Raw genomic sequence first — 13,685 nt, forward strand, 5'->3', positions numbered from 1 at the left:
GATCAGTTCCCTGATTCATATAAACAGTTATGTCAGCTGCCTAGCTGAATGCAAGTATCACACCCTCACAGGCTAAAGCAAATTTCATGCTGTTTAAGGTTGTCCTTCTACTGGCTGAGGGAGTGTAAGTGAAATCTGAACTAGCAAAAAGCCTGCCTATTCAAAATTAACATATAATCACTTCCTGAATATATCCTAATAGATACTGAATGGCACGCTAGCTCAGTGCTTTGTCATATGGCAATCACATTCTTGACTTGGTAGTGGGACCCCTGGACTTCTTTTCAATCCACAGTCAGCGAGGGGTATAGTTTCTCCCCAGCCTAGTTTTTCAACAAAAGTTGTTTCAGGAGAGAAAATGTTTTCACATAAATTCAGGTTAAATGTAGATACTAAGACATAAGGCATGCAAGTATATCATTAAGGATAACTACAATTTCTGCTGCCATAGAAATCGAGAAATTACCCATTTCTTCTGCCCTTACCTCCTCCACCTATCTCTCCAAAATGCCAGTATTTTAAAGCAGGTAGGGACAGTTCTCTTCCACCTGCCACCAATTGCCTGTTAAGTGGGAACAGTTCAGCAAAGAAAAAAAAAGAGATACATTTCAGGAAGAGGTACAATAGTGATAAAGAGCTCCAGGATCCTCCCAGACAGAATTCACCAGTCCCATTTAAATTGAACACAAGTGGGGTCACCCTATCTGGATTACTCTATATAGAACCACAGGCTTCTAGAATGGTTTGGGCTGGAAGGGACCTTAAAGGCCATCTAATTCCAACCCACTGCCATAGGCAGGGACACCTCCCACTAGACCAGGTTGCCTAAAGCCCCATCCAGCCTGGCCTTGAATACCTCCAGGGATGGCCACCAGGGATGGGGCATCCACAGCTTCTCTGGGTAGCCTGTGCCAGTGACTCACCACCCTCTGAGTAAAGAATTTCTTCTTTATATCTAATTTAAACCCTAATTTAAAATTTAAACTTTGTAAGTTTAAAGCCATTACCCTTTGTCCTGTCATTCCACTCCCTGGTAAAGTCCCACCCCATCTTTCTTGTAGGCCCCTTTAACATTCTTGAAGTCTGCAATAAAGTCTCCCTCTCTACTCTGATCATTTCTGTGGCCCTCCTCTGGACTTTCTGGTCCATGTCTCTCTTGTGCTGGGGACCCCAGCGCTGAACACAGTGCTCCAGGTGGGATCTCACAAGAGCAGAACAGCGGGGGAGAATCACCTCCCTTTGAACAAGTCAAAGTAATGGATTAACAAATAATAGTGGAACTTATTGTAATGCCTTTTTTTTCCTCCTCAGTCAAGAAAGTATCTTTATTGTGTCTCATAACGTTTAGAGAATTCTACCTTTAGTATTCCTATACTTTTTATTTTAGACATCTGCCTGGTTGTCCATGATGTGAACATACTGGAAATGAAACTTTATTCTTCCACTGCTGCCTACTGCCTCTCCACAGTTTTATCCCTGCATGTAAGAGAATAAAGTCTTCATTCTGATGAAATGTTATTTTTGCCCCTTTTTGTCACAACTAACTGTATCTTTTCTCTGTATTTGTCCTGTATCTTTGCTAAAAGGCCCATAGAGATGAGATTTGATATGCAGAGTTAAAAAGCATAGTGAAAGGCTTAAGGGTGATAAAATACACTACAGTACACAGTTCAGAATACAGAATATCTGCATCAGAAATAAATATTTTAGCATAAATTGTACTGTTACATGAAGTATTGTTTTGTACAGATGGGTCTTCTACTCTCTCTACATGACTCCAAGATGAAATTGTTTCAGACCAGGAAAATAAACGAAAACTTAAATCCTTTCAAGTTAGGTATAAAGTTTGTGCATGATCCAATAAGCAGGACTTTTATACTTCCTACAAATATTCTTTTTCAAGCTAGTTCTCCAAAACTTGTATTTGTTATTTTCATTAAAAAAGCATTAACCAGATAGATATAACATGTGTAAAGGCCGTTTATGTTCAGTAACAACAACAAAAATGAACTGAAGCTATTTAACAACTGGGTACAGGGCTATTGAAAAGACTATGAAAATATGTCCTTTAAAAACAGGGAAAAAAATTCAAGGACAACAGAAATACAGGTACTACAGTTACTAGCAAGTATGTTACATGCTGCCAGATAATTATTTCCATTACAATTTGAAGGTCATTGCAGCTTCCATGTAAATGTCTAGCAAACCTAACTAGCCACTGATTTGAATGGCTGGCAAACTTAACGAGCCACTGTGTTCACAGTGAACAAAGACTTTGGACATGGTAAACATGTTTAAGAGAAATGTTTTAAAGTATGAACAAGTTCTCTGTATCTGAATGGGGCTATTGCTGTCAACAAACAAATTATTTAAAAACAAACAAACCATGAACAGAGAAGAATTGTGTGAAATGTAGGCTTCATTTAATTTATAGTTGTTCCCTCTACTCTTATTCACAAAGCTATTTTCCCATTCTTCTCCCACAAGGAGCTCATGAATAATGTAATTCCACATTTTTGCTTTCTTTAAAAGTAGACATCCTAGGAATGTCATATAGGATTGCATGAATATAAACTTTGTCCTTGCTTATCTGTTAGCCCTTTTTATGACTCATTTTATTGCAGCTGAAGCTTAGCCTATGAACTTTCTGGGTCAAAGATGGTGATGCCTGGCTTATTGCAGGTGCTATAAAGCAGCTGCTATAATGGTCATACTCTTTGCCTCAGAAATTTCACCTCATTATCACTCTGGAAGGCAAGATGATATTTGCTTTCTCCCACCCTCTGTACTACTATAAGTCAAATAAATACAGGTAAAACAATGCAGGTTTTTGAACTCTGCTTAATGAAGTGATAGAGATGCGTTTTTATGCCTCTTCTGTGAATGAGACAGTGAGCAGACAGCATCTGAAGTGAAACCACCATTGATTAACACTGTTCTACAGCTATGCTTTCCACACAGTGGCTATTAGTTCATTTCTTTCTACTACCATCCGTAGAGAAAAGATTGCTCTTATCTCTTTCACCAGCCCACTCTGCTGCTTGGAGGGACTAGATCAATGAACTGGTGGTCTACCTCACGCTACCATGTTAAAATACTAGCTGGTACTCATCTTCATTTAGTTGGAAAACAACTCATGAAAGAGGTCACACTCCTCCCCATGCTTAAGATTCTAGAGCTTGAATAGACTTTAATTCCTTAACACCAGTTATTTCGTAACACCCTAAGAATGCATTTTCACTTTGAACCTTATAAATCTATTACACTAATCTGAAACCACAGTGAGAGGCATAAAGAAGCTCAGGTTGGCAGTACAGGAAAAAATTTTGATGAAAGATATTCCTTGACTCGTTATTTAAACTAAGACACAATGTACACACTTCAAATTGTCAATCACTTAGATTGCTGAGACCATAAACATTGCTCCCATGTCCCAGGGGACTGGTGTAAAGTAACTGCATATAGAAGCCTTCCTGCAAGCAGCATACGCAGTGAAGTAAAATAAATAAATAAATCCACAGGGCTTCAACTCATCAAAACGATTATAGCTGTGTGGATTTGGACAGATCTGAATTGTCTACTGTAAGAAAGCATTTGTTCTCCAGTTATACTGGTTACCATAAGTACCAGAAATCTACACATACTACAACTTCTACGTAAACATGGTTTTTAAAGACCCCTGAAAAGAAACTAAGCCTCCAAAAATAGCGTCAACACTTAAGCCAAACCACCTGAGGAGGGTGCCTGTTGAAAAACAGGATGTCTTCTTCAAGCAAGATGCAAAAAAAAAACAACCACCTTTTTAACATTAAGAAATTGCCATTTGATCCAGGATGCATCCAGTAATTGTACAGTCCATTGCTTTTGTACTAGAGCTTTCTTGTCTTTGGGTGCCTCCTGTACTTAAAGTCCCATTGACAACACTTCTTACATCTGCTTCTGTTGATGCTTCTGTAAGTGGCTACCATATCCCAGCATGCTCTCTGCAGCTGCCACATTTGAGCTATCAGTTTTCTTTTATGTTAAATCACAGACAGAGACACTAAAATAGGACTACTAGAAAACTAGTGACTGAACTGTTTTTCCTGTTTCTCCACAACTTGGAGTAACATGGTACCCCTTCACTCACCCTTAAGGTTACGCTACCTCTCTGACAGCTGCTTATCCAGCTGCTGCAGGTCACATTTCATCAAAATGGACTTCTGTCCATCCCCCTCACCTCTGGATCTTGGTGCTGGGGGCAGAGGTTAATACCCATTCCTAAGCTGTTCTTCCTACAGAAGAAGTTACCTTGTGCTGCTAGTCTGCTTTGCAAGAAGCAGCTGGGTCCTCCAGATGAAAGCTCTGCACAATGTCTGTTACAATAAGGCAATTCATAACTCAAAATAAACAGAAAATCAGACAGGCATCCAGATGTAAGCAGAAGTAGTGTCACAGACCTAGCAAAATGAAAGACTGCAGCAAAGGGTAAAAATATCCAAGGTATATTTACTCTTCCAGAAAGCTATTCATTCTACTGGTCTATGCCATGTTCTTTGGCCATTCTTTTTCTTTGCACTGTAGAGCTGTGCCAGAGACCAAAGTAATGCAGCACTACATGCCGCTCTACAGTGTTGGCTGTGCTTTCTATATTAAACATATCAATCGCTATGATCCTAAAATATAAATAATAGACCACACCCTTATCTAGTTACTGTTCAAAATTGGCAAAAGCTGTATTCTTGTATTTTTTTTTTAATAATGTTAATAATTTTGCTGGGATGTTCTCCCAGAAAAGAAAACACACCCATGTTAGATTCTTTCACTTCCAGCTCAGTTACTATCAGAAAGATTTTATCACCCAAGTTGAATATGATCTTCCTTCCTATTTAAAAATTGGATTCAGCTGACTTCATGGTTTTCATTTCAGTTAGTTATTTCTCTATTCCAGAACTCTTATGCCAAAGCTTCAGAAGTAGCCATGAATCCAAGTACTTTAGTTCCTCCACCCCAGGCAAAAAAATAAAATTGAGTATGGTAAGTCTGGTAGAAGCCACTGCCACAAGCAAAACCATTTAAACCAATTTTGTCAATATCTTTACAGATGTACAAAGCACTCAGAAGTATGCCATTGAAAATATACATTCCAATGCAGCACAAACTCCAGGAGGGAAGTTTCATTGTCTACAATAGCAAGTATTCTATCTGTACACATCAGACTCAAGACATAATCCAGTGCCATCAGTGATCCAGCAATGCTACTTGTACATGTTTGCAAGCTCTAACAATAAGTGGCTGATTTCCTGTATTCAGATAAATTCCCTTTGCTCCTGGGCAAAGTGACTCACACATGATATGCAGTTTTGAACAGGTTACGTAAGATGCTTGCTGTAATACACTAGAAAGTAGAACTGTAAAATATTTAACAACAGGAAACAAAGTCATGCCACACATATATGCATGTACGGCAGCATTCAGATTACAAACAGATTTTGGTAAACCAGTAGCAGGTTTCCACAAAACGAGCACTATGTATTCTGGTGTGATTTTCTTATACACACTTAACATGCCCTGACAGACCTGTCTGTACCTCATTCTTGCTACCAGCATAGTAAGTTTCAAAATACTACTGAAATTTTATTTGTCAGAAAGCAGATTAAGGAACAACCATGTGATTGAAGACATTGAAATGCAAAAGCTGCATTGCATGTCAGCAGATTCTCACAACAGAGTCTGCAAAATATCAGGAGGAAAATAAAAGAAGTGGCTGTTGCATACTTGAGATTTCAGTAACAAAATTGTGACTGATATCCATGAGAAGCTACAGTCTGGTGACTCCATTTTGCTGTCAAGTCTCCTTGCTACTTTGCTTAAGATCCTCAGGCATCAAATGATGCAAATAATCTCAGCTTCTCAATGATTTCTCATTTTCTTTCAAAACAAAACAAAAACAAAAAACAACAACAAGATCCAGTGAAACCAACCAACCAACCCTCTTCACCTTCCCAAAGTACCTTCAGAGTTTGCATACTTTGAGATTTCTTTGATCTCTAAATTATTTCAATCCTGTACCTTAACTTCCCAAGACACACAACTGTGAAGCTTCTCTTCTTTTAAATGCATTCTTTGATTAGACTGATTGAAACGTTTTTACGGTATTCACAATGTAAACTTAACTTCATGAAATTTATGGATGGAGAGAAAACCCAGGAGAAGTCCCAGAGATACGCTTGTAGAAAATGTCTGTAGTTGAACAGACCTACAGATGCATTTTTAGTAACATCATTTTAAATAGAGGATACTCAAGAGAAGGTTGTGGTTTTCAAAAGGAAAAAAACAAAACATGAAGTTGTGTCATCTTTCAAGGACCTTTAATAAATATTAGACAATTAAAAGGTAGAAGAGCTTCTATGTCAGACTGAGGTGGCAGAAAAAATATATTTAAAATATCATCTTAATGAGTAAGAATTATTCAAAACAAACTGTCCCATTGTCTTCATCTAGTTATGGATTTCAGAATCTGTACAGTTAGGATGTTTTAATCAATGCTTGTGCAAGGCCCTAATGTTTTAGTAAACTAAGACTTTTTTTGACCTCAGAAGTGTTCACATTCATGCAGCTGGCAAGGCACATTTTTTTCTACCAGGGATGTGGGCCAAAACATTAGTGTTATAGGAAACTGAAGAAAAACATCTTCATGAATTCAGATAAGGACGTTACCTACCTCTATTTTAGCTGAGCTAAACAAAATCAAAAAGGAAATACTTGAAGAATCTGACATCCCAGAAATACAACTGACAGGTCTACAGGCTACTTATCCTTACAGAAAGCTTTACCCTAGAGTCAGCAACGGTCTGCCAGAGAAAGATTCTTTTACCTGACTGAGCCAAACTTAAAAGTATAATTATTACCGATGTTTGTAATAGCTCTTATGAACTAATCTATGTAGATTGAAGACACATTTGGAACATACTGGCACTGCACAACAAAGACACTACAGAAACAAACATTTTTGTTATTAACAAGATTCCTTCGGTACTGGTTTTGGCTGAGAGAGAGTTAATTTTCCTCCTAGTAGCAGATATGATGCTGTGTTTTGGGTTTAGGATGAGAATAATGCTGGTAACACACATGCTGGTTTTAGTTGCTGCAGAGCAGTGCTCACACAGAGCCAAGGCCTTTTCAACTCCTTGTGCTGCCCTGCCAGCGAGGAGGCTGGGGGCGCACCCAGAGGGGAACAAAACCAGGACAGCTGGCCCAGAATAGTCAAAGGGAAGTCCCACACTCATGCTCAAAGCTGGTGGTAGAGAATAAGTGGGTGGGAGGGGATGTTTGGAGTGATGGCATTTGTCTTCCCAGGAACTTGTCACATGTGCTGAGCCCTGCTTTCCTGGAAGTGGCTGATCATCTATCTGCCTGCTGGTGGGAAGTGGCAAATAGATTCCTGGTTTGGTTTTGCTTACATGTGCAGCTTTTGCTTAATCTAGTAAATTGCCTTTAGCTCAACCCACGAGTTTTCTCAGTTTTACCTTTGTGTTTCTCTCCCCCATTCAGCTGCAGGGGAACGAGTGAGTGGCTCCCCACCAGGGTTAAAGCACACCAACTTCTTCCCCCAGGATGAACAGGCTAGTAATCCTTTTGTGAACTCTACTGAGGCCAAACAATACCATAAAGAGTTACAGTGCACCAAAGTATACTGATGTATATACACATAGAAAGGATTATCACTTTTTGAAATGTTCCCATTTTCACCCAGTGAATGATTCAGATGCTTCTTCTTAAAGAACTACAAACTAATTTATCACTGTTAACCAGTCCTCTAAACACTAGATGAGAAGATAACCCACAGCAGTGCGCAGCCTGACTGTGTGAACAGGATGCAAAAGGCAGAGTTACAGAAAGGAGATGAAACAACAGAAAACAAAGCAGATTAGTCTTTAGGTTCAACTCATCCTAGAGCTGCTGCAGCAGTTGAGTCCCACATTACTAGATATAACTGCAGCTGTATAGCCCACTCACACTTCAGTCAGTCAGTCCAGTTGCTGCTTAAGGCAATATCTACATCACCTCCAGAGACTTCAGAAGGTTAAGTAATCCACAAGGAAAAGGTAGTGAAGGTTTTCTACATGCCCCAGCAGAAAGCTGTTTTTCTTCAAACAGTGATTAGAAATAATTCGTTCTCTGATGGAAATGTGTTTTAGTAAACTATCATTCATCTCAGCGTCAATGAAACTGACTGTATTGCACTAAGGAAAGCAGTGCAATTTACATTAGAAGCAAGCTACCTTTATCTCCAAGATAAAATAATGATATTTAAAACTTACATAAAACAGGTCAAACCAAAAGTCAACTATTTGCAATTATTTTCTCTAATTTTCCTTCATGTTTTACTTATGACTGTAAGGAATATCTATGTTTTCAAATCAAGCAATGAAAACACTGTTTAATATGTATTGATTAGTTAGGTTTATTTCTCATTGGATCTGGCAAATGGAAAATGCCTCTAAAGCTATGACATTTATTTAATTTTCTCTTATGGGTCATTGAATTTTACATCAGACATTTTCCATGCATTATGTTTTCCATTTGTATGCACCTATGTATAAATATATACATATTATGCATTTATATATATATGATGAAAGTTGCACAGACATAATCCTTGCATGCTATTATGAAAAACAGACACAAGATATAATCAATCAATATATAATTAAACAAAATGTAAAATGGTTTAAAGCAAAGTCAGTTTGCTTTTTAGATGATATTGAGAAATGTCACCTCTCCCCAGCCAACAAGCAAGGAAAACAATCTTTCAGTAAGGCAGTATCAGCACATTACTTATCCCTACAGATAAGTACATCCCTACATCCCTCCTTATCCCTACAGCATTACAGTCATTCCAACATATAGTTGAGTATCATGTTTGTTTGTTTTTGCCACAGAGAAGCAAGCTCCTTTACAATTGCTGGGACAGAGAGGCTGATGAAGCACACTGGGGCATTTTGCTCTGTGAGAAAATGAAGGGTTCAAAGAAGACTTTAAAGTTAAGACCAAACCACACAGTTCATGAAAGAGTTGCTGCTGAGTTCTCACATGGAACCATGTAGCCAGGAAGGCCAACACCATCCTGGCTGATATCAGGAATAGCGTAGCCAGCAAGACCAGGGAGGCGATCGTTCCCCTGTACTGTGCTCTGGTAAGGCTGCACTTTGGGGACTGTTCAGTTTTGGGTCCCACATTATAAGACAAACACCGAGTCCCTGAAGTGTGTCTAGAGAAGGGCTACGAAGCTGGACACAAGTCCTGTGAGGAGTGGCTGAGGGAGCTTGGGTTGCTTGGTTTGGAGAAGAGAGGGCTCCGGGAGACCTTATTGATTTCTACAGCTACCTGAAAGAAAGGTGTGGGGAGCTGGGGGCTGGCATTTTCTCACAGGTAACTAATGATTGGACTGGAGGGAATGGCCTCAAGTTGCACAGGGGAGGTTCAGGTTGGAAATGAGAAGACATTTCTTCTCAGAAAGAGCAGTCAGGCATTGCAACGGGTTGCCCAGGCAGGCGGTGGAGTCACCATCCCCGAAGGTGTTCAAAGAAAGGTCGGATGTGGTGCTTAGGGACATGGTTTAGTGGGTTATACTGGTGGTAGGGGGACAGTTGGATCAGATGATCTTGGAAGTCTTTTCCAACCTTAATGATTCTATGAACCTAAGCAGTGCAGCCCACATCAGGTGATGTGGGAGAATGATATTGACTCTTCCTTCATTACGCTCTCTGCTTTGGAAGCACAACCTTTTACCTGGGGTAGTGTTGAGACTGAAATTGTCAGCACATCTCAGGATGGTTATCTCCTAGTATTAACACTAGAAATCCCTTCAATCCCTTCAAGATTGAAATCTTGGCATTACAACACTTTTCTTATGTCAGTGTTTCTGAACTACCTGCTAGTTATCTATTCTGCCTCCAGTTATTCTATTGGTCTGTGAACCCCCTATACTTGCATCTAATGATACGACTTCTTTGGCTACCAGACCAATTACTGCACTGTCTTTAGTGGAACACTTCAGTGGTACAAATAGTCAAGGTCAAAGACATACATCCAGGTCTAACATGACACAACCCTTTATAAGCTTACTCAATCCCATCTTAACAGGAGATACACAGCTACCTCTTGACATTGGAGGTCAAAGCAGGGCAGATCTAAAGCCCAAACTGTCACAATTCAAGCCAAAAACTGTATTTTGCCCATTTTAAGACGAAGAGCATATGCTTCTTCAGCTTTAATATGTTTAAAAAAAAAATATGGAAGGGAGGCCGCTGAGAATGCATTAACAAGCATGGTCTGACCTCAGAACTACAGAAGTATCTTGCCTAAGCATTCCCACTGCTGTCAAGTGCAGTGGTAGACAGAAACAGGAACTGCCCAAGTAGCTGAAAAAGCATCAGCTGAGGAAACAATCTCATCCCCAGCCCAGATTTCTGGAGGAAGTGGCACAGGAAGTCACAGGTCAGAATGGCAAGAATTTTCCAGCCAAAAAAGTGGCATGAAATGCCTCTGTCAACTGCACATCCTGCCAGCCTCATCTCACAAATAACCTTCTAGACAAATGCAGTTGATTTATCTGGACTTCTGTAAAAAGTATGCAACATAGGATATCTGAAGAAGGTGAGAATTAAGAGAAAGCGCAATGTTTGTAAAGAATTTGGCTTATGAGGAAAGATATACTATCAAAGCAAAAGCATAATGCAAAGACATGCTACCATGCAGCTTTGTGCATTAATTATTGGGTCACACTTTGTTTTTTATTAACATTGGCACAAAAAGCAGAAGCATAATCACAACATTTGGTGATAACACTGAACCACAGGGTATCCACAAAACAGGATGTTGAGCAGAGAACAACGGGCTGTGTGGATATCACTAAAGGAATTAAACTGCCATAAGAGTCAAATACAGGAGTTCAGGAGAAAGGACAGAATTTGGAGATGACATACTGTGATCTCCTGGTATTGTCAGAGATGCATTTCTAGTAAAAACAAAGAATTGTTGCCACGTCAAGAAATCTTTATAAGGCTTACTCTGGAGTATTTTGAATTTAGAATTGAATGGGAAAAAAGTAGGGCATGTAGGATGAGTAGGAGGAATGGCAATTCTCCCTTGCTGGGATTAACAGGTTTTGTATTGTCTAGTCTAGCATTATAAAACTGTGTAAATGTCCACCTTGGGCTCAAGAAGAGCTTCTTCTTCTTCCCAGTACCAAAATGACAAGAGCAATTTAGACTGCGATATTTTACAGTTATAAGCAGGGGACCAAACAAAACCTGTATCTAAAGAGAAAAAAAATAAAAGCATTTTCTCAAACATTTTCTTTCATTTCTGAGAAAATTACCAGAATGTTAAGGCCAGATAGATACTTAAAATGCAGCTGAAAACAAAAGGACTGGGAAAAGAAATATAGCTTAATATTCTCCTTAATTTTACCAGCAGTACTGTAGGCAACATTCAGAAGGAAAAAAAACAACAACAAAAAAAATACACCCTACCCTATGGTATATACTCTACAAGCATGTAGATCTCAGTGATACATTATAAGAAAGAAAAAAAAAAATCACCACTTCAAGACAATCTGTCAGGAAAATGATCAAATCCAGCAGCTAACAATTGGCTTATGTAAATATGTACACATACATATGTACATATATCTTTATTTACCAACATTTCAAGGTGGACATAAATAATGTTGCTCTCAGAGAACCAATGAGAGAAAATCAAAACCAAAACCAATACCACTCACCATTACAACATCTAAATACTCCTACTGTTGATGCATAATACTACATTAATTATAACATCTCTTACATCTCTTTTTTAAGAAAGAAGTCAAACAAAAAGAGCACTCTTTGGAAAAGCACTTGGAGGTGATAAGGCAAGTATACAGTTCAGACATATGGCATAAATGTTCAAAGCATTAGCCAACTCACCGTACTACGTTTCTGACAACTGTCCATGTGCCCAGTTATCTCTGTTGCTAAGAGCAAAGGATTTCCACCAATCTAGCAAGAGTATGTATTTTAAAACCTTATTGAACTAGCTTTCAAACAGTCAGCTCAGTAGGTAGAAATGTTTTACAGTTTCACAAAGGGAGTAAAATACTTTCAAATAATCCACAGAACATGCTTTGTTTGTTCTTGTGTTTAGTTCTGAAGCGTAGTTCACTCACAGTAGGCTTAAGTTCTCAATATGAAAGGAAAAGCACGTAATGAAAAGGTTATAAATCTTATTTACCTTTTTGTATGTTTTCTCTTCATTTGGCTTTCCAGCAGTAACATCTCCATTTTCAGTAACAGACGACATCTAATAACACAAGCTTAAGTTATAAATAAAATACTTGCTTAAGAAAGCATTCAGAAAAGATCATGCAATCTGTTGTCAAATTCTTGCTAATATCAAACTTTTTAGAGGATGGCAAGTCACCAAATTACTGACAGTCCATGAAGATTCTTTTCTTCTCATGTTAACTTAACCTTCCATTTTTTTTCTGGTCACTTGCTCAAAACAACATCCAGAGTTGTAGAAAGTAAGTATTTTAGTTAGGATCACCTCTTTCCCTCTTTATAGGGGGAGCTGAAACTTCACTGGCATAGCCTATTTGCCCTACTGCAACTAAAATTCACTCTTCATTTCAATTATTGAACTAATTGTTAATTCACTCATTTTGTTTTACACTATTTTACATCTTTTTCTTTGAATAAGCAATATTCTTTTAAGCATATCACCTATATTCCTTGCCTTATTTGTTCCTGATTAATTCTTTTGCCACTTTTATGCACTTCTCTAAAACTTCTCAGCTGTAAGCCAGTGGGTCCAAGACTTCGTCAGTTAAGTAATGCCATAGGCAGCAAAATGACATCCCAGCTGTGAGCAGGCCACTATCACATTCAGCAGGAGCCACACCTACCAGTTTCATCCTCTCTTTACCAAAAGGGTAAATATTTTTGCTGTGCATCTACCATACAACTATCAGTTGCTCTGTGGCCCTCCTTTAAATAAACCTTCACTTCCTCAGAAGCAAACATCCCAATGTACCTTGCCATCCAGGTGTGTGCACTCTACTCTCACCTGACCTCTCCCAGCCCCGCCTATGACCTGACCCAGAGACAAAGCAACTGTGGCTTCCCACATCAAGGGGTTATCAGATGCCAGGAACAACACCTCAAGCATTAGATATGCTCACATCAACCCATTCACCAGCTGCCTCTCATTGGCAGGGCTGGGACTGCTTTTATTGCTGCCATGGCTACTACCACCAGCACGATCCTCTGCCACTGACTGGTAGACACTGCACTGGGTCTTTCATGGTACATGCACACCTATTCATTTAGCTCCATCAGTGAATTCAATTACTGTCATGGCAATGTTATCTTTTAGATTATTAAATAAATACTAACTAACACAGGGACTGACAGTAACATTACAAGTAACAGGACAAGCTATCGTTTTTCACCAGCTCTTTTCTGTGAGTTCTTGACTTCACTTCTGAACTGCAGCAGGTGTAGTTTAAGTCAACTTTCCATTAAATTGTCTTAGTTTCTAAATTGCTTGACTGGTAAATTCTTTAGAGAAGAGTGATGTCTATTTATTAGATGCCATAAGGTGGCAACCAAAAAGAGGAGCTCCTAGACATGCTGTTATGAAAAAGGATAGGGTTT

General features: G+C 38.9%; 1 protein-coding gene across 8 annotated transcripts in view; it reads right to left on the bottom strand.

Moving 5' to 3' along the window:
• The window catches only part of PIP5K1B (phosphatidylinositol-4-phosphate 5-kinase type 1 beta), a 113,216-nt gene that overhangs the window by 63,175 nt on the left and 36,356 nt on the right, over window positions 1–13,685 (bottom strand). For 7 of the 8 annotated variants that reach the window (XM_027446911.3, XM_027446909.3, XM_072031588.1 and 4 more), the window contains one exon: window positions 12,262–12,330. In XM_027446911.3, the coding sequence (XP_027302712.1) occupies window positions 12,262–12,330 (69 nt within the window). Of the gene's footprint in view, window positions 1–12,261; window positions 12,331–12,934; window positions 12,992–13,685 lie in introns of those variants that run through there. The other variant, XM_013093742.5, reaches the window with a different exon arrangement.

This window comes from Anas platyrhynchos, chromosome Z (genome assembly GCF_047663525.1).
Source record: "Anas platyrhynchos isolate ZD024472 breed Pekin duck chromosome Z, IASCAAS_PekinDuck_T2T, whole genome shotgun sequence".
Taxonomy (NCBI): domain Eukaryota; kingdom Metazoa; phylum Chordata; class Aves; order Anseriformes; family Anatidae; genus Anas; species Anas platyrhynchos.